The sequence below is a fragment of the Falco punctatus genome (assembly GCF_963210335.1).
Source record: "Falco punctatus genome assembly, chromosome: 4".
NCBI classification, from domain to species: domain Eukaryota; kingdom Metazoa; phylum Chordata; class Aves; order Falconiformes; family Falconidae; genus Falco; species Falco punctatus.
Window position 1 is genome coordinate 35,807,423 of NC_137583.1, and position 18,158 is coordinate 35,825,580.

The 18,158-nt window shown below is 43.6% G+C and overlaps 2 protein-coding genes across 2 annotated transcripts in view; one reads left to right on the forward strand and one right to left on the reverse strand.

Moving 5' to 3' along the window:
- PDXDC1 (pyridoxal dependent decarboxylase domain containing 1) overlaps positions 1–9,983 on the forward strand; it is a 32,040-nt gene extending 22,057 nt beyond the window's left edge. The window contains exons 16-23 of the mRNA XM_080383437.1: positions 530–635; positions 1,741–1,912; positions 2,567–2,685; positions 3,526–3,647; positions 5,652–5,744; positions 5,831–5,927; positions 7,176–7,280; positions 8,110–9,983. Of these exons, the coding sequence (XP_080239563.1) occupies positions 530–635; positions 1,741–1,912; positions 2,567–2,685; positions 3,526–3,647; positions 5,652–5,744; positions 5,831–5,927; positions 7,176–7,280; positions 8,110–8,372 (1,077 nt within the window). The 3' untranslated portion in view covers positions 8,373–9,983. The remainder of the gene's footprint in view (positions 1–529; positions 636–1,740; positions 1,913–2,566; positions 2,686–3,525; positions 3,648–5,651; positions 5,745–5,830; positions 5,928–7,175; positions 7,281–8,109) is intronic.
- A 247-nt stretch (positions 9,984–10,230) lies between these two features.
- NTAN1 (N-terminal asparagine amidase) lies at positions 10,231–17,582 on the reverse strand. The gene is made up of 10 exons (XM_080383453.1): positions 17,350–17,582; positions 16,131–16,233; positions 15,978–16,043; positions 15,257–15,365; positions 14,159–14,232; positions 12,855–12,908; positions 11,981–12,034; positions 11,363–11,460; positions 10,725–10,838; positions 10,231–10,540 (listed from the first exon to the last, which is right to left on the reverse strand). Exons 1-10 carry the CDS (start codon positions 17,428–17,430, stop codon positions 10,361–10,363), a joined length of 933 nt encoding a protein of 310 aa, XP_080239579.1. The 5' UTR covers positions 17,431–17,582; the 3' UTR covers positions 10,231–10,360.
- Between the last annotated feature and the right edge of the window lie 576 nt (positions 17,583–18,158).

Here is an 18,158-nt window from a genome sequence, read left to right on the forward strand (position 1 = left end):
TTGTTCTGAGGCAAAGTTGCTTTGACATTTCAGATTATTTTACCTGTAATTCTGAAATTATTACTGCATCTGAAGCTGTTGGTCTTGTGGGAATATGTGAAAACTTTAGAACTTTGTGATCGGCTAGGTACTTCATTGATGGTGCCTGTGCGTTTATGAATAGACAGGTGGGGTTTTTTTCAGATCTTAAGAGAATTCTAGAAACCTGTGCGTTCAGAGAGCTGAGCACATAACTATTTTGGATCAAATGCGTAGTAACCACACATACTTAATGACAGTGACAATTTTGCAGAAACTTTTGACTTGTAACACTTGGAGCTTGTTCTGACTTTTCATAATTTGAAGTGTACGTCCAGCTTTGTCCTATCCCCAGTAAGCTGGACTCTTTCGTTACAAGAAGTGATTTTGAGCAACGGAGAAAAGTCTTCAGTGTGTGGTTCTCCTCACCTGTGGGAAGAGCCTAGCCCGAGTCAGTGACTGCGGGAGGTCACGCTCTGTGTGTTTCTTTAACTGTGCCTTATCCCTTCAGCTAGGAGAGCAGTTGGCACAGCTGGTTCCTGCCAGTGGAGTTGATGTGGTAGAACTGGAAGATGAAGGCACATGTGTGCGTTTTAGCCCACTAATGACATCTGCAGGTAATGCTCACTTAATTCAGCCACTTGTAAAAACTGGGATTTGCTGTAGAACTGTACATCAATCTCCTGCTGTTAAAGCAGATATACTCAAGAAACTCTTTAGTATAGTCTGCTATGGTGAGAACTTTCCTACAAATGAAACTATCTCAGCTGTATTGTTCTGCTGTGCCTTGGCAGCCAGTACATTAGTGGTAGCTCAGCTGTTACGGGTGATGTTGCCTCACTATTTCTGCAGAGAATTAATTTTACAGATTATTTTTTAAATTAATTAGGAAAAGCAAGGGGAGAAGCTCTTTCTTTCTAACAGTTATAAAAGAAATATGAAGTATAAATTGTCTCCACCTTTTCTTCTCTCGGCTGCTTGACACAAGATGCTTGACCTTTCTGCACAGGTATTTCAACACTGAAATGGTGCTTGTGTTCAAAACATAGCTACTTAACTAGAAGAATTATTAACTAAACCTCTAGGTTTCTCTATAATTACTGGTGTGGGGGAGGGGGAAATAAAAATCTGTGTTTTGGAAAGTGTCTTAAGTTTCATGTTTCAGCCAGCACTGTGTTATGTATGTACTTTGTTTAGACTCAGCAGATGCACAGAGCAACTCGCAGGGGCTCAGGGTGATGCATGGTACCTCCTTTTAGCTTGTGTGGGGTGGGTGCCTTAGGCTATCCAAACACCTGACGCTGATGTGGGAAGATCCTGGTGCACGCAGAAAAGGAGATTTTAGAATAAAATTATTCTGTGATGGTTGGTTTGGTTTTGTTTTAAACGGGCATGGAAGCTAATTCATATTCTGCTTGTCTATGGGAGGAGGAGTTTTTCTGATACTAGCTACTGAGTAATGAAAAAGGGTATTGTCCTTATTAGTTTGTAACATCAGAAAAATCCTTTTTTATTAGCTTACTTATTATGAAATCCTTAGCACTCTCCATTTTGGTGTATTAGGGAATAGATGACTGAAGGAAAAACACACAGATCAGGATATTTCAATACTATCTATAAATTGTATTTATGATTGACTTAAGAGTGTCTTTACAGATTTAATTCAGACATCTACGTGATATCCATTCACTTTTGTCACACACTAACACAGCAGCTCTTTAGTTTTAGGAACTGAAATACAAGATATTGATCAGTTAGTAGACTGCTTGAAAATGAAGATACCAGTGTTGACAAGTACACTGCAACTGAGAGAGGAGTTTGAGCAAGAAGTGAGAAGAACAGTAGGCCTGCTGTACATTGAAGATCTTAGCTGGCCAGGATTAGGTGTTGTAAGGTAAATTTTCCAATGTTTTCTTCGTTATGTGTTTGGATAGACTGTGCACGAGCAGAAAGGAATACATGGTCTTTTCAGTGGTGATCTGGGTGTATGTTTGCTGATTATTATCTGGCTTTGCGCCCCATTGAAGCTTTTGAGTGCTTTTTAATGTTTCTTGATTATTTCTTTTAAAGAAAAGCTGAAGAGTTATTTTAGCAAAATTAGGGCAACAGTTCTAATGTTGAAGGCAGCGTGTTGATCTGTTAGATGGATATGTAATATATAAGCGCATCCTGTGGTATTTAGCATAACTCATGTTTTTATTTATAATGGGATTCACCTATATATGGAATACCACTTCCAAAAACCCCTTCAGGTGTCTGTTCTGATGCTCTGATACAGCCTTCTGGGAAGGATTATGTAGTCAGAACAGTTGAAGGATAATCAATATATTGCCTAGAAATCTGTTGGGTTCAGCTCAGTTTGCAGCAGCAAGCTCGCCCCACCCCAAAATCTCTGATTACAGATGCCAGTAAACTTACTGATCTAAGCTGTAGTGTCCTGAGATGTTTGGTTTGTGAAATACAGACGTTGCAGAAATACGCTAAATGTGTATATGTATTTTTGTATGTACTGTAAAGTGAAATTACTATCTTCTGGCTTGGTTTGAAGATACAACTATCACAGTGATGGGAAGAACGATGACAAACAAGAAAAAGAACTAGAAAAAATCAATACAGAACTACTGAAAAAATTAAATGAACTGGAGTCGGATCTCACTTTTTCTTTGGGTAACTGCACCATTTAAAAAACTTCTGTTCAAGCCAATAGTAATTTTACCAGCCGTGTTACAATGGTTCAGTGGGTCATTCATACACAGGTCATGATCATGCAAAATGACACTGCTGCCTGTATGGTTATTGTGGAAACAACATCTGTAACTTTTTTCCCTCTTCACCCCTGTTTGGGTTGGTAAATGCTCAGCAGGGTGAGCAGGGTGCACCCTGCGGGGAAGTGCTTGTGAAAACTGCCTGAGGAGCAGCTAGACCACAAAGGGTTTCTTTGTCAGAAGTAAGAGCTGCAGTGTTCTCTCAGTTAGTGCTTTCTCTAGTGAGAAGCAGATCTCATTCAAAGCCCACTGACCAGATCACCGCTTTCTGTGGCTACATGAAAAGCTTCAGATGACTTTGATGATAATTAGCAGCACTTTCACATTTACATAGTGCCACATTATAGCTGCAATAATATTAATTTGCCTACTCAGAGCTCTGATCATTTTCTAGTCAGCTTTCAAAAGTTAAGTGCCCTAGAATTGTGGAACCAAGTAATATGTAAATGGCAGAAAGTAACGAGTTCGAAGCATATTCGACACTGATACTTATTGTATAACTCCTTGGTTGTAAAAAATACCCAGTTTTTCTTGTTTAGATATTGTTTTCTCTTCTGTTTTTGAAAATCCACAGGGCTGAGCTTTTTTAGCCTGCATAATGTATACCTGTGCATACACTGACCTTCATTACTGAAGCGTGTGTAGGTATTAGAATTTCCAGACTCTCGAGCATGACCGTTGCAGCTATTGTGAGAATGCATTTTTGTACATCACAAAGACTTGATTCTCCCTCTGCTCACAGGTCCGGAGTTCGGAGGGCAGAAGAACTGTGTTTATATTGGCATGGTAACTGAGGATCTGGACGTGGCAGAGTTAGTTGAAACTATTGCAGCAACGGGCAGAGAAATTGAAGAAAATTCAAGAGTATGTATTAAATCCCAGAGCATTTCAGCACCTCTTCTTTTCCCCTTCCATATTGGCTTCAGGACATGGTTTTGTTCTTTGTGAAAGTAAACTTTGTGCTGCCGGCAAGAGACTGTATGAATTACCGTGGAAGTAATAATCTGTGTCCACATAAGGAGAACTTTTGTTACAGGATTATCACGTTCTGAGGAGGTCCCGATTTATGGTCCTATGTTCAGAAATTCCAATGAAAAACTTCAGTAGTACTGAAATAAGTTCATTCTATCACTAAAATTAAACTGTCAAAAAGAAAACACCCAAAAAACCAAACCACCAACACCAGTCCTCGCCCTCCACCCCCAAAAAACCCCAAACAAACAAAAAGAGCCCAAAACCCCCCAAAAACCCAGCAAAACTGAAAAGGGAAGGTGGGGGCTGATTGTGAGCTGGTGTTTCCCATCACTGCTAGATGCAGTAGGACTGAGATTGTTTATATACCAGCTTTAAGATTATGCCCTAAAATGTGAAAAATTTTAAATTGGTGGATTAAAACCAGAAATCACAAATTACCTACTGAAGTAATAAAGCTGATGATGCAATTCCTTTTGGTAAAAGCATTTACCCGATTAGAGTTCTCCAAGTGTTCTCTACAGTGGAATTCCTCAGTGACCTGCATCACAAATGAACATCTGTCCTTTTGTTCCTCTGGTGTTGGGCATTTTGTTTCCTCATGTGAATAATAAATTCAACTTCAGAAATCCTTTGCCTATTTCTGCCCATGGAAATATGTTGACGTTGGCAATGAAATTTTTTCTAGCAGTGTTTTTTGGAGACTTTCTGCCCCCTCTTGACTCCCTGTGCTGCTTTGAGGGCAACACGAAAGGTGGCTCACCGGTAGAGTACCTGCAGTTTTTTAACTGTTGTAGTTGAAAGATGAGGAACCGAAAGTTGGAATATGGGTTACTCAGATCCTGAAGCTTCTAGGGAGGAACAAAGAGTAGTGGAGGACTCAGAAAGGTGCAGTCCTTGGAAGCAGTGACAAAAGATCTATGGTACTGAAAGGATCTTACACCATTTGATCCAAAACTGAGAAGCAGACTTAGAATGATGTTTGCATCATTTAGATTAAATTATATTTGGAACAGCAGGGAAGCTTTTAGGAAAAAAAACTATGCCAGGATCAGCAAGCCCTTAGGACATACTGATAAATGCACTGAAAGGCAGAACCAAAACGTATGACAAACATCTTGACTGGACCAGGAGACACAGTGGTTCCTCCTTGTACTCCAAACACAGCCCCGCTGCACTGCTTTCTGTAGCTGGTACTGTGGGGATTTGTAGCTTGCTGTGGTGGTCAGTTCCTGGCTTCCCTCTCCCCCGGGAAAAAGCAGCAGCTTTCTCTTTTTCTGTTGTTTTTTATTAACTGTCGGTAACCCAGATTTTTGGTGTTTTGGAGGAAGCACCTGTCATGTAGGCGTTGTGCCATATTAAAACCCTATTAAGTTACGGAAATCGGCATTTGTCTCGCACAAGACAATATTGCGACTTCTGTTTTTTGACTTTTGGGGTTTGTTCATTTATTGCCCCCGCAACTCTCCCAGTAAGTTGCTTGTCCTTTGCAGCATAAACCATCACTGGTGCTGGTGTAGGATGCCACAGGGCTCAGGCTGCCAGTCATACATTAAATATGAAAAACAAAGTTGAACTTGGAGTGACACAAACCAGGTCGGTCTGACTGTGAGGCTGGTTTCAAGTCCTGGGTACTTCCAGAAACCAAGATGTACTCTCTCAACCTAAAAATTCTTTCCAGTCAGATTCAGCATCTGCTCAACACTTACGTAGTGTGCAGCTCTATGAAAAATTTGGGTCGCAGACTCATTTCTAAGTAAAAGAAAAATACGTACCGTTCCTGTTTAAAATTACATTCTGTCCTCCGGGTATATCTTGTAAAAATCCTGCGTCCAAATTTATATATATATAATATATATATAAGTACATAATAATGTGATTTCTGGTTTTTATTAGCTGTTGGAAAACATGACTGAAGTTGTTAGGAAAGGGATCCAGGAAGCACAGCTTCAGCTTCAGAAGGCAAATGAAGAACGACTTCTGGAAGAGGTAAGGCTATAAACATTCGTTACCTGGGGGCTTGTCACAACACCGGGAGCATGCTCACCGACCAGTGTTTGGCTGTGACTTTGCAGGGACTGCTGCGACAAATACCTGTAGTAGGCTCTGTGCTGAACTGGTTCTCTCCATTCCAAGCGTCGCCAAAAGGAAGAACATTTAATTTAACAGCAGGTAGGACGTGCTGCATCCTCAGCCACCTTGTGCTGTCATCAGAATGGTTTCCTGTTTTATACTGAAATTACAACACGCTTTCTTGTGCCGATTTGATCATGAGTGACATAATCCACCCTCAGCATGTAAAAGAACGTGCTTTGCTATTCCTGTAGCACCCAGTAAGACAATCTTCTGACCTTGTACAATTTACATTTCGTTCTTGCATGTTGAGTCACATTAAAGAAGCTGTATTAGACGCTGGCATTTATTAACAGACGAATCATTCCTGTGACTTTTGGCTATGTGTGCTGCAAGTTTGGTGTTTGTCCCATCTTTGCAAATACATAAGCTAGCAGGGTGGCGCCGCTCTTGGAACGTCCCTTTCCCATGTAGGGGCACATGTATCCTCCTGAGTGTGCTTGCCAAGCGGCACAGGGATGTTCCGCTGCACTACTGGAACATGTTGCCTCTGCCCAAAAGCCTGGTTTGTGACACCGCCTGGCTCTTGCCACACTGATAAAATGCTCGTTTGCGTGCTGGAGTGCGCAGGGGCTGATAAGGGCAGGCTACAACCAGCTGAGCACTGGCCTGAACCTGGCTTTGCAGGAGACAGTAATGAATGGAATGTTACAGTGTAAAAGACTCATATTTGTAATTCATGCCTGGTGATGTGAAAATAACAGTCTTGCTTCTACATCACTAAGGCTGATGTACTAATGTAGTATTTCTGAATTTATAAATTGTCACTGTAGAGATTGTGGCAGAGTCTTAAGAACATTCCTGAACTCAGCAAAGCTTTCTGCATGGCCCTGCACCCAGCGAGGAAGGCTTCCTGCTGTATTTAGGATCTTTCTTTCCAATTCCTGATGCGCCAGCTGGAAGGTTCTTATGGCAGAGAACAGCAAGGTGGCCTTGGGAATTCTACCCCCCCCGTAGCTAGATACCCCTTCCAAGTGCAGTGCACAGTAGCTTGCAGCTGGGGATGTGTCACGCGCCCAGCGGAGAAGGGAAGAAGGGCTGCTGGGGGCAGTGGTGTGGAGTGAGGGCGAGGGGAAACCATCCGTCTTCGTTAGGCTCAGCACTCCTGCCCCTAGGTACTCAGCAATGGATTTCCATCAAATGGCACTTCCACCTTAACCTAGCACATGCAGTTTCAGAAATGTGCATTAAAAATAAGGCTTTTACATACCTTATAAATACAGATGAACAGAAAACTGGTCTGGTTTGTGCTATATTCAACTTGATACTTCTTTTTTTAACCTGCAGGCTCTCTCGAATCCACAGAATCTACTTACGTATCAAAAGCCCAAGGAACTGGCACTACTCCACCACCAACTCCTACTTCCAGCCTTGCGAAGCAAAGGCTTCCTGGTAAGTTTCTACCTTTTTTTTTTTTTTTTTTTTTTTCTTTTTCTAAAGCTTGCCAAAACCTCTTGCCATCCAAGTTGCATGACACAGGAAGACCCACATGATTTTCCATCTTTCATAATATCTGGAACTACAGCTCATCTTCTCACACTCGTGTCTGCCTTAAAAACCTTAATTTAAACATGGCCCAGAACACCACCACAGTCTGTTTTCCCCCCCCCAAGAATTCTTCCTGGGGCTACAGAAAGTTGTTATCCTATTAACTGACAACTGCCCATGAAGTCTAGAATCTTCCTGTGGAATATAATGAGGTTATTGAGTGTAAAACTTTTGGCTTGTTTACCCACTGATTTACAATTTGAAATAAAAGCATAAATAGTGTATAATCATTTATTTAAGCAACTGCATTTCTATTGCTGCCTTGTATTTTGTGGACAGAGTTGTTCTAAGATGGAGATCTATTCTGTGTAGTTATAAGTAATGACTGTTGGTTTGACTGGCAGGAAAACCATAGTTTTCACTCACCTTCTGAGCTGGTTGGCTTCCAGCCTGTGGTTTTTACCCTAGAATGACTTCACTGTGCGTGCGGGCAGCTTGTGTTTCAGCTGAATGTTAACAGTCTCTGTACGCAGGATAACGTAACAGGTGCTCTTGCCTTGCCTGCATATCTGCAACTGCAAGAAAGTATGTCTGTGGTTAGGGTACAAACGAGCACCCACATAAAGTCTTTGTAGTTTTAAAATTCAGGTACTTTCTTTGAAACTTAACTTGTGCATAGCGCATTTTGTATCTGCTGCCTTCATTGGTACCGTATTCTTCAAACACTTCACAGGACAGAAAATTTTTAAAAGGTCTCTAAGAAGTTCTGATGCGTTCAGTGAGACCAGTTCAGTCAGCCACTGCGATGACCTGGAGAAGGTGGATCAGAGACCCCCAGCTCAACCCCCTGGCCAAGAGCAAGGATCGTTGGAGATGGAAAAACCAGAGGAGCAGAAGGTGGTGGCACAGGCAACCAAGACAGATGCTGAGGATGTTGCAACTGACACATCGCCACATGACTGCGTGAAGGCAGAGGAACATGAAAGTCAAAGATAAAAGTCCAGAGTGTGCGTTTGAGACTCTGCAGAGGACGCCCGTGCCCGGGTATTAATGATGCATTTCAGATGTGAAGAGTGCCACACACTACAGTACTAACTACTGTAACTTATTAACTGGGATTTTGCACAAATATAAATTCCCCCTCCATGGGACAGAGATTTGTCTTATTGTACACTTGTTAATCCTCTACATGTTGGTGTCACCAAAGTACTAGTGAAATTTATTAAGTGCTCATAAACATTTATAAAAACATTTGGCAGTTATCCTTCCTCTAGGAAGCTAAGCATGGACACACAATTAATACAGCTTCACCCAGTAATAGTAAAATGACCTTATTTTATGTTATTACACTTCAAAATAATCTGCCAATTGCTCACCTTTTGAACATTTAAATTCAGTTTAGCCTCTCCAGCAAAACATCTCCTGAAGACACGCTAGCTCCATTTTGCTCCTTTTTTTTAACCTTATAAATAACATTGCCAAGCAGTCACGTTGCGGCGAGCGTTAGAGTATGTATATAGAAGTCACTGAGTAGTGTTTTGCCATGAACTCGCCTTTCCTGCTGTTGTATGACTTGACCCATCCAGCTAAGGCCCGAGGGACACTGGTGACCGAGTTAGTGACCGTTAAGGCTTTTAGAAAGGAACAGTGCCTCTGCATGCTGCAACGGCTTCTTGCTTCTGCCGCCAGAAAGCATCACCAATGCACCATCATTTTCCTTTGCACGGCCTTTATAAACCAAATACGATCGAACACATCTATGTAGTGTAACTGGAGTTCTTTGTTGTGTATTTTTAAAGATAGTTTTAGTAAAGCTTGAAAAACCAATACATTTGTAATGGTTTCAACACTTATTTTTTCAATAACGGTAACTTACCTATGGTAGGAATTGTACAGACTCAACAAAGTTATATAGGTTACTTACACTACAGCACAACTTCTTAGTGTCTAGGACTACTTAATGCACAAGCAAAGCTTTGGGTAAATCAAAAGCTGAGGTGTAAAACCTTTGTCCCCCCTTTCCCCCTCCCAAATGTTGCTGCAAACTTCCAGAGCCTCTTCGAGAAAGGAGATCTCTGCAAAAGCTTGCTTTCCCAAGGGAGCTGCTGAGGAAAACGGTCCCATCTCTACAGAACTGGATGCAAGTAACCGTAGTTTACTTTGCTTTGTGTTCTGATGAGTGTTTTTCCTTCCCCCCACAAAAGGTAAACACACCATCATGGCTGTAGTGGTAGCAGGGCTGACTTTGATGATCTGAAGAATTTGGGGGTTTTGAATTGTTCTGTCACCTGATTTGACTCTGAGCTTCTAGACGCTGGGGGCTGGGATGCCGTGAACAAAGTTAATTTTGCTGTTGGGGTAATTTATGTAAATCAGAGTGCAATTTTACTAAAGTGCAAAAACAATTAAGTTGACTAGTCTTCCTCCTTGGTTTCTTGGTGCAATGAAGTATGTTAATAAGAGTAATTTGTTGGCGATAAAATTATCGCCACAAGGATTAATTTTTAATGTTTTTATATTTGGAAGTGTTTAAACCAGTAGTTTTGTTGGAATGACCTTCATTCTTTAGATACTCTCTGAATGTTTCAATAAAGATTCTTCAAATTACTACTCTTGCATGGAGTTACTGTTGAAGGATACATCCCTGGGGTTCAGCAGCTTTGTGTGAAAAATCATTCTCTAAAGTACACACCAGTGTCCTGACTTACCTTCTCCAGCTCTCAGCACTGCGCCTTCTCTTTACCTGTGCCGATCAAATCCCTGCACTGGAGCAACAGAACATAAACAAAGCCAAATTCTTACTTCAAAGTAGCAGTGATTCCTAGATCAAAGTAATACAGAAAAAGCAAGTTACTTCTGTCAAAATATTTTATTTTGAAAAGCAGGGGAAGGATGGTATTTGTGACCAGCAATACGCTTTTTGGAAAAAATTGCTTTTCTTGCAAGACTACTTCCCTAAAGCAGTTGTGATCTTTGGTGCCAGGTTAGATCTTGTCAGAACAAACCTGTTCCCACAACCCTTCTTCATTTTTCTTGTAGATGCGGGGTTTCCTGTCAGGAAACAGGGAGCGAGATGGAAAAGGATGTTCTTTTAAAAATGTTAATGTAGACCTAATGTGGGAAACAAAGTGGGGTGGCTCAGCCAGGGGCGATGTGGAAAGATTCTGAAAAACAAGATATTCATATTCAACAAGATATTGATATTCAGAAAACAAACTTCTCAATTATTCTGCTTTTTAATAATCTTATTTCCCACCCTCCCCAGCAGCACACTGGGAAAAGTTTTGACAGACCATACCACACTCTCTACACAGCTAGAAGGAAAAAAAAAAAGTCAGTTTCAGGTACCTGTAAAATCTGTTTATCATCTTGTTCCAGCCAGAAATCCACATGTGGGAAAGGCCTCCAGAAATAAGGCCCAATATGGAGTTGTTCCTTCTTTGCATCATAAATATTAGTCAGCTGTAACGACACGGGGAGCCTTAAGAGTTAAGAGAATGCTTACACCGATGACAGACAGCAAATTCCCTTCATCTGGAAGGCCTTAAGCTGCAGCTTCTCTCTCAGACACGCCACCTGCCAACTCGGCTCTGCTTCGCGCCTGTTGCGTTAAGGTTAACCAATTATTCTGACAAACCAGACATGAAACTGTAACAACAAACCCAGAACTGAAAGATCCTGCCGGGATTATGCCCATGACCTGAATCTCCTTACGTAAGCTACCCCGCCGACAGCCGCAGGGCTGGCACCAGCAGGTGGAAGAGCTGTACTTCCAGGTGAGGCTGACCGCGGCAGGAGCAGTTTGATCTCCACCGTTGCCCTTTGCCTCTGCTCTTCCACCTTCGCATTTGTTCCTTACGGATGGAATGGTACCAAAGTATTTCCCTCCCCCCCCCCCCCCCTCAAACTTTTGACATTTTATCGCCCCCAGCTGGACTCCCCTTCCAGCAAAAACACCCTTTTTCACCCCTGTTATTTTTACTCACTGATGCTCCTGTTAAAACATGGGCTGAACGCAAATCCTCATCCGGTCCTTTTTCTGGGAAGGTTGCAGGGAAAATCTCTGCTGTTTTAACATTCACAGCTGGCAGGAAATAGTTTAAATAAAGCAGCAATTAATTCTTAGAAAACGCTTGTTTAAAATGACCGTGTGCCCAACACTACTATGCTGCAAGGACCTGGCGCCCGTCAATACTATTCTTGTATTTCACAGTACCACGAACCCCTGAGCCTGTGATACCGTATTTTCTACTTATTTTGCTTTGGCAGCATTTCAATGTTTCAGAAGAACATTTTTCAGAGATACTTTTATTAGAAAAAACATAATAAACAATGAAAAGAAGGTTGAATACTAACAGTAGCTCGATCCTGACAAAATCCTAAGTACAGCTAAAATCTGCTCGCATTTATACACAGCCAATTCCACGTGTGCAGCTCCCTAACTGTGGTACCAGAAGAAAACGTGTATTTCTACCTACGCCTCCAACGGCAGCGCTTAACTTACAGGACAGGCTTTACCTTCTCATTAAAAGCAGCCCACTTACTATTGGAATCTGAAAAGCAATCCAGTTAAATTAGAACTCCGTTATTCTTTTGTAACTCACCTATTCCGTAAATGATCGGAAAGTGAATATCCTTTTCTTCTCTGTCATTGAGTTCTGTAAGAAAAAAGAAGTCAAACTTGTAAGGCTCTGAATGTTTTTCTCAGCAGTGTTTTATCTAGTTGTGTGTTAGAAGAACATATCCAATATTGCTTAAAGACAGAAATAACACCCAAAGAAGCCTAAAAGAAATAAGGAAGAGAAGGTGGAGGTCAGTAACAATATGCTGGGGGCCTGGAGCAGCGCTCTTATCTCCTGACAGCACAGGCAGCGCCAGCCAGCTGCCGCTCCACTGCCTGCACGGGCAATTCACAGGGAAAAACACCCACAATCCAAAGCTACAGGGATGCCAAGTTTCAAAGCTGTAAGTCACCAACAGCACTGAAGCACAAAGATGATGGAAATACGGCCTGAACACGATATGAAGAAAAGGAAATCAATTCTTCCTTTACATGACATCCTGCACTATGAACCAAGTGATTTATCAATTCATTTGGACCTGCAGGGAGGCAGGTCTGACAACCCGGCAGGTCAAAGGCCTGTGAGTGCCTTTCTCAGTTGCCTCAAGATATTCATAAGTACACATGGATATCTTTCATGGATACATACCCCTCTTTTCATGGGACAAACGTGGCAAAATAACCTGGTAATGATCCCAGGTGGTTCTACTGTCAGTTGTATTTCAGCAGCACCCTCAGCACACTATTTGCCATCACCACAGACACTACCAGCAGTAAAACTAAGAATTACAAACCACGATGGAAGACTTGCACTGTTCTTTCTCGCAGGACAGCTAAAAGTGCCACGTGTGAAAGACCCCTGCACTTTGATTTCAGTGGCTAAAGATACTTCAAAAACTAAGGAAACATTTTCTTACCTGTTACGCAGAAAGTCACTAAATGAACATCATCCGGTTGGACATCAAATGCTCCTACAGCAACAACGACAGCAGCAATGTATAAGACTGACTGGTGGCAAAGCAGGTGCTGTATATAGACGAGGGGGCATTACCAGTGCTGCGCACTGCAGAATAGATGGGCAGAGATACCTAATGCACTGTTCCTAGATAAGGCAACAGAGCAAAGAGCATTTTGCAGATTTGCTTCAAACTAACTTATAAAATTAAAGCCACAGCTACTAAACAGAAATTTACAGAGTAGCCATTTGTCATAGCAAAAACGTGCTTTAAAAAAAAAAAAAAAAAAAGGCATTGTGCCACAGCTCTTTTTATTGACACTGGTTTAGCTCTAGCAGCACACCAGTTCTGCTTTAGTTCACTATACATTTAACAGCTTCTATTTCGTGTTTACCTAAACCATTACATATAAAGTAAGCAAACCCAGACTTTTATTAGCTATAAATTAATTCTGTTTTTTACCATCCCACACACTAGAAAAAAAATCTTTTTTTCGAAGTTCTAATAGCAATACAGCATTATTGTTTTAAATTGTAACTTGATGCGTGAAAATCAGAAGATTGAAAAAATAAATTACCCAAAATACTTTATTCTGTACAGAACCCTCACACAACATACAACACAAATAACAGGAGTCACTAGGTGCAATGGCCACGAGGGTGCACCCCAGGACCTTTGCTGGGTCTGTTTTCTTTTTACTTTATCCCCTTGGCCACCTCCCTCCAATCCTGACATACGCTTACAGGTGAGCAGGTACTTTACATTTCCAATTTGTTTGTAAAGCACTGCAATCACTCCTCTGGACTACAGACTTTATGAACAGGCTTAGCATCTTTCATCAGACAATTCCAAACAATAATTAGATTTTACCTCATCACATTAAGGCACAAAATTAATAGTAACTAGTGAAGTCACCCACATGTATAGGTTTAGACAGTGACAACACTTGACCAAGATCACATAGCTATCGGCAGCAGAGCCAGGAGTTGAGCCCAGCTAAACTGCACCCCAGTTCTACACGCTAGAATATAAGCCAGGAAGAAATTACAAGTGTAGACCCTCCATCCCATGTACTGGCCGTATGTGAGCCTCAGAAGCCCAACCCTTCTCCACACCCTGTTCTCAGGTAGAGAAAACATCCTTCAAAATGAAGCCAGATTTCTTTCCATTAAATGTCAGGGGGCTCAGATTACAAACAAGCTTTACCCAAATCCAGTCAGAACTATTTTTTTTTGGACATGAGAGCGGAAAAAATGTGAACTTACTAAGAAGCTGATTAGTAAGTTTTTGTGATAACTGCCTATCATCATTGAAACCTCCAACTAGGTGCACTTCCAGCCTAACAGAGATGGAATAACAGGAAACAGCAATTAAAAAGACATCCCAAAGTCAATAGCTTTACAAAATAATCCCCAGCCCAAACTGCAAAGCAAACATTAAGAGAAGCCTCGCTTTTCCAGTCGCATGCACCAAGCTGGTTTGCATTACATAGCAGGTTACAGTCATTCCATTCTGAACGTTTCAGGGATCACCCAGGAAATAGCACAGATTAGAAACTTTAAGAGACATTACATGCATGCAATTCTACCCAACCCAGTGGTATCTCCAACGGTCAGCACTGCTGGTTTGGACTGAACTAAGTAACCACCTTTCAGTTCCCAAGAAAAGGTTAATTAAACATGAGGATTTTTGCTCCTGTGACCCCATCACAACTATTCTGGACCATACAGCAGGGTTCTTCTCTGAGAAGTGTCTATGTAAAGACAGATCCTGACAAATCATGAGTTTTCAGAGACCGTATTTTCTAAGTTCATAGACTTTTTGTTCTTATCAAACTACAGGGGAAAACATCTCCACATCAAGAAAGAACCTTGTTTGCTAAATTCTGTTTCAGGCTTTTTTCCTCCCACTGTCCTGCCTGTCCACCCCCCTACCCCTGCTTTTGCTTTTTTTTTTTTTTAAATGCAGGACTTCAAAAAATCCCAGATAGATTATCAGATCCCAAAAAGAATTTACAAGACCAATGGTCTAAAAGGAAAAATATAACATAAACCCAAAACCAGTTCTTTGGAAAATCTCACACATCTGAAACAAAAGCTAACTGGGAAACAGTAAACACAAAACCTCACAACAGCCTTTTACAGACACACTATTCAGAACAGAACCACGCTTCGAACCAGTGCTAAGAACTACCTCAAACTCATCAAGGAAACTGTTGTCACTTTACATGTAGTTCCTGATTAGTAAATATTTCCTGCACAATCACCTTCTCTGAACCCCATAAAATCACATAAAAATTCCCCATCTTACAAACTAGTGACTTTTGTGAAAAACAGTACACAAGAAGTGAGAGCAGAGCTGACCTTCCATATCCTGTAGTGTTAGAGAAAGATTTTACTGAACTCATGATGAGCGACACCTCAGCTTCCGTGTCTGATCCATCGCAGTGTGTCAAGCAGGTAGCTCCACTGCCTGAGGAGAACATGACAAGACAGTGAATGACATTGTTGGAGGCTGTTAGCTACCGTAATTGAAATTTGTAAGTTTACACTACTATAGTAGCATAAAAGCTACGTACACCACCACCTCGCTTCCTCTCAGGACAGCAGTCTCTGACACAACATACGGGCCGACTGAATGAGACAATAACCTCTTTGTGTGCCCCATTATACAACCACCAGAACCCGTGCGAAAGGCACAGGTGCCCTCTTAACCAGGACCAGGCAACATCTCTAATGTCAGAAATCCAGGCAACTTCTACAAATTCAAATTCTGCCTCTGCTATTACCAAGCCCTGCAGGCCCAAGCTGCGGAACATAGCCAAGGCCTGCAGCTGCCACTACCCACTGGCCACCGGAGTGGATCAAGTTTAGGATCTACTCACTGAGCAACCAAAACGTAGAACCTCTTTACACTAAACAAGCCAACTCTTTGAACAAGTCAGTTAGTAAAGACATCACGCGACTGTCTGAGATTCGAGTTCATATAAACATAATTGCAGGGTTTTTTATTAATACAGCATAATGCAGTACTAATTCATTACTTCAGGGGTACACGTTTTTTTCCGAAATCCTTTAAAGATACCTGTGTGCCGGAGCACAACTATGTGGCAGGTAGTTGCATCATCCGATCCAAGAATGGAAACAGAACCTATTTTAAAGGAGAGAAACACAGTAAGAACTTTGTTCACAATCACTGCTTCAGTCAAAGAAAAAAAATATTTATGTTCCTACACACCATCTTTAGGGGTGGTCACTGCAAACTCTCTCTGCTGGACATACAGAAGACCTTTGGGTTCCACAATTCGAGCAGGCTGACTTCGCAGAAGCTTTGCCTTTTCCTAAAGATAAATGATAACAGAGACTACAGTGGCTGAATTCTCAGGTGCATCCATTACTCGACAGAAACATCACCTCTGAAGAGCAAAGGAACCCAGGTCAAGCAGAAACATACATATTTTATATTATGCAGTATTTAGAATTTTGAGAATGTTTTGCTTTCCTGCCAGTGATCTAGTTAATCGTTAAATCCCACCGTTCCACAGACACACAAACTCCTTTGCCCTGCTTTATAGACAACAGAATGGAGATATGCAAAAAAGCAATAGGACTTGGCAAAGAGTACATTAGACAATAACAGAGCTGATCTTGGAAGTTTAATCACGACAGGGAACTTTTAAAACGTTGAAGTTTCAGTTTTCTAGTGCCACAATCCAGCACGTTTATTGAGCACATATCAAAGTATCGCTATTTTTTTGTTTGCTTAGTGAACGGAAAACCCAGATTCCTGGGCTGTGACTACCGCAGTGCTCTGTCACAGCCCTGCTGGGCAGGCAGTGGATTTCTATCCAGGGGCTCAAAAACACTGCACAGTTTGATCACATTTGCACCAGCTTTGTGCAAAAACTCAAGTTTCCATAAAGAAGCATCTTCTGATGAGAAACATGTTCCCAACCAGCTCTGCTCAGCCGATCCTGGCTCACAGCCTGCCCTTAGGATTACAACATTTATATGCCGAAAGCGAGGTCAATACCTTCCTAGAAGTTACATTCTTGAATTTTATCGTTCCTTTTTGTTACTTCGCACAGGAAGGGGCGGCCCAGCCCGGCCGACGCACCCAGCCGCCCGCCCCGCAGCTCCCCCCCAACCAGCCACCCGTCGCCTCAGGGCGCTTCCCGCGGCTCCCCTCCGGGGACCTCCATCGCCTTCTCCTCAGTCAAACCCTGGCTCCATTACCGCAACGCGGGGAATGCGGCGGTGCCCGGGGCCTCCCCACGGGCCTTGCCCGCCTCAGCCCGGGCCCGGGCCCGCCTCAGCCCGCGCACGGGGCCGCCCCGCTCCGCCACCCGCCCTGGCCGGCCGAGGCAGCGGGCTCCCCACGGGCACCCCCGCCGCTCCGCACAGCGCGCCGGGCAGGGCGGGCCCCACCGGCGGGCCCCTTCGCGCCGCCTCCTCACCTCGAGGTACGGGTAGGCGCGGATCATGTCGCCCGTGGGCCGGGCCAGGTCGATGCGCTCGCCGTTGATCAGCAGCGGCATCTCGGGGAGCGCCCAGGCCCGCGGCGGGAGGCGGCGGCTCCGCACTTCCCCCCCAGGGCCGGGCCGGGCCGGGCGCCGCCGCGCGGGGCGCTGGGAAAGGCGGCGGCGGGGAGCGGGCGCTGCCGGGGGCCCGGCCCGGGCGGGCTCTGCGGGGGGCGGCGCCTGCGGCCCGGCCCCGCCTGCGCGCCTGGCCCCGCCCCGCGGCCGTGCGGCGGCGGCACCCTCGCCTGCCGCGCTGCCCCCGCGCAGTTGTAAGAAATCCTTCTGGAAATGAGCACGGTAACGGGCCGCACGCGCACGCAAACCCGCGCCGCTATCCATCCTCCCCCAGCACCCACCGAACCAAGTTTCCAGACAAGCCCAAGGGCGACGGATTTCCCTTGAAGAGCGGGTTTTTCCAGCCGTTGGCCCTGGGGGACAGGCACAAGAGCAAGAAGCGGAGGGGAACTGCTCCCCCCACGCACACGCAGCCCCCCCGCTCCACCTGCACCAAACAGCCCAGGCAGCCACTTCCTTCATCGTGTTTCTCACCTCAGGCCTAACGCCCACCTCCAGCACGGCCTTCCATTCCTTTCCACACCGTCAGTATTTACACAACAAAGTCTCTCGCAAAAAGCCAGCACGTGCCAGCGCACCCGCCTGCACCTGCGCTAAGCACAGCAGCACCGCCAAGGAGCAGAGGAGCAGCTCACGGAGTCACGGAAACACCGCAGCCTTCCCACAGAACC

What these genes read in the sequence shown, in the direction of transcription:
- NTAN1 (XM_080383453.1), bottom strand. Translation starts at nt 17,430, where the DNA reads ATGCCGCTGCTGATCAACGGCGAGCGCATCGACCTGGCCCGGCCCACG. An exon ending in AACACTACAGGATATGGAAG is followed by an intron (nt 14,233 to 15,256) that starts GTCAGCTCTGCT and finishes CATCTCTGTTAG; the next exon opens with GCTGGAAGTGCACCTAGTTG. An exon ending in TCCGATCATTTACGGAATAG is followed by an intron (nt 11,461 to 11,980) that starts GTGAGTTACAAA and finishes ATTTCCTGCCAG; the next exon opens with CTGTGAATGTTAAAACAGCA.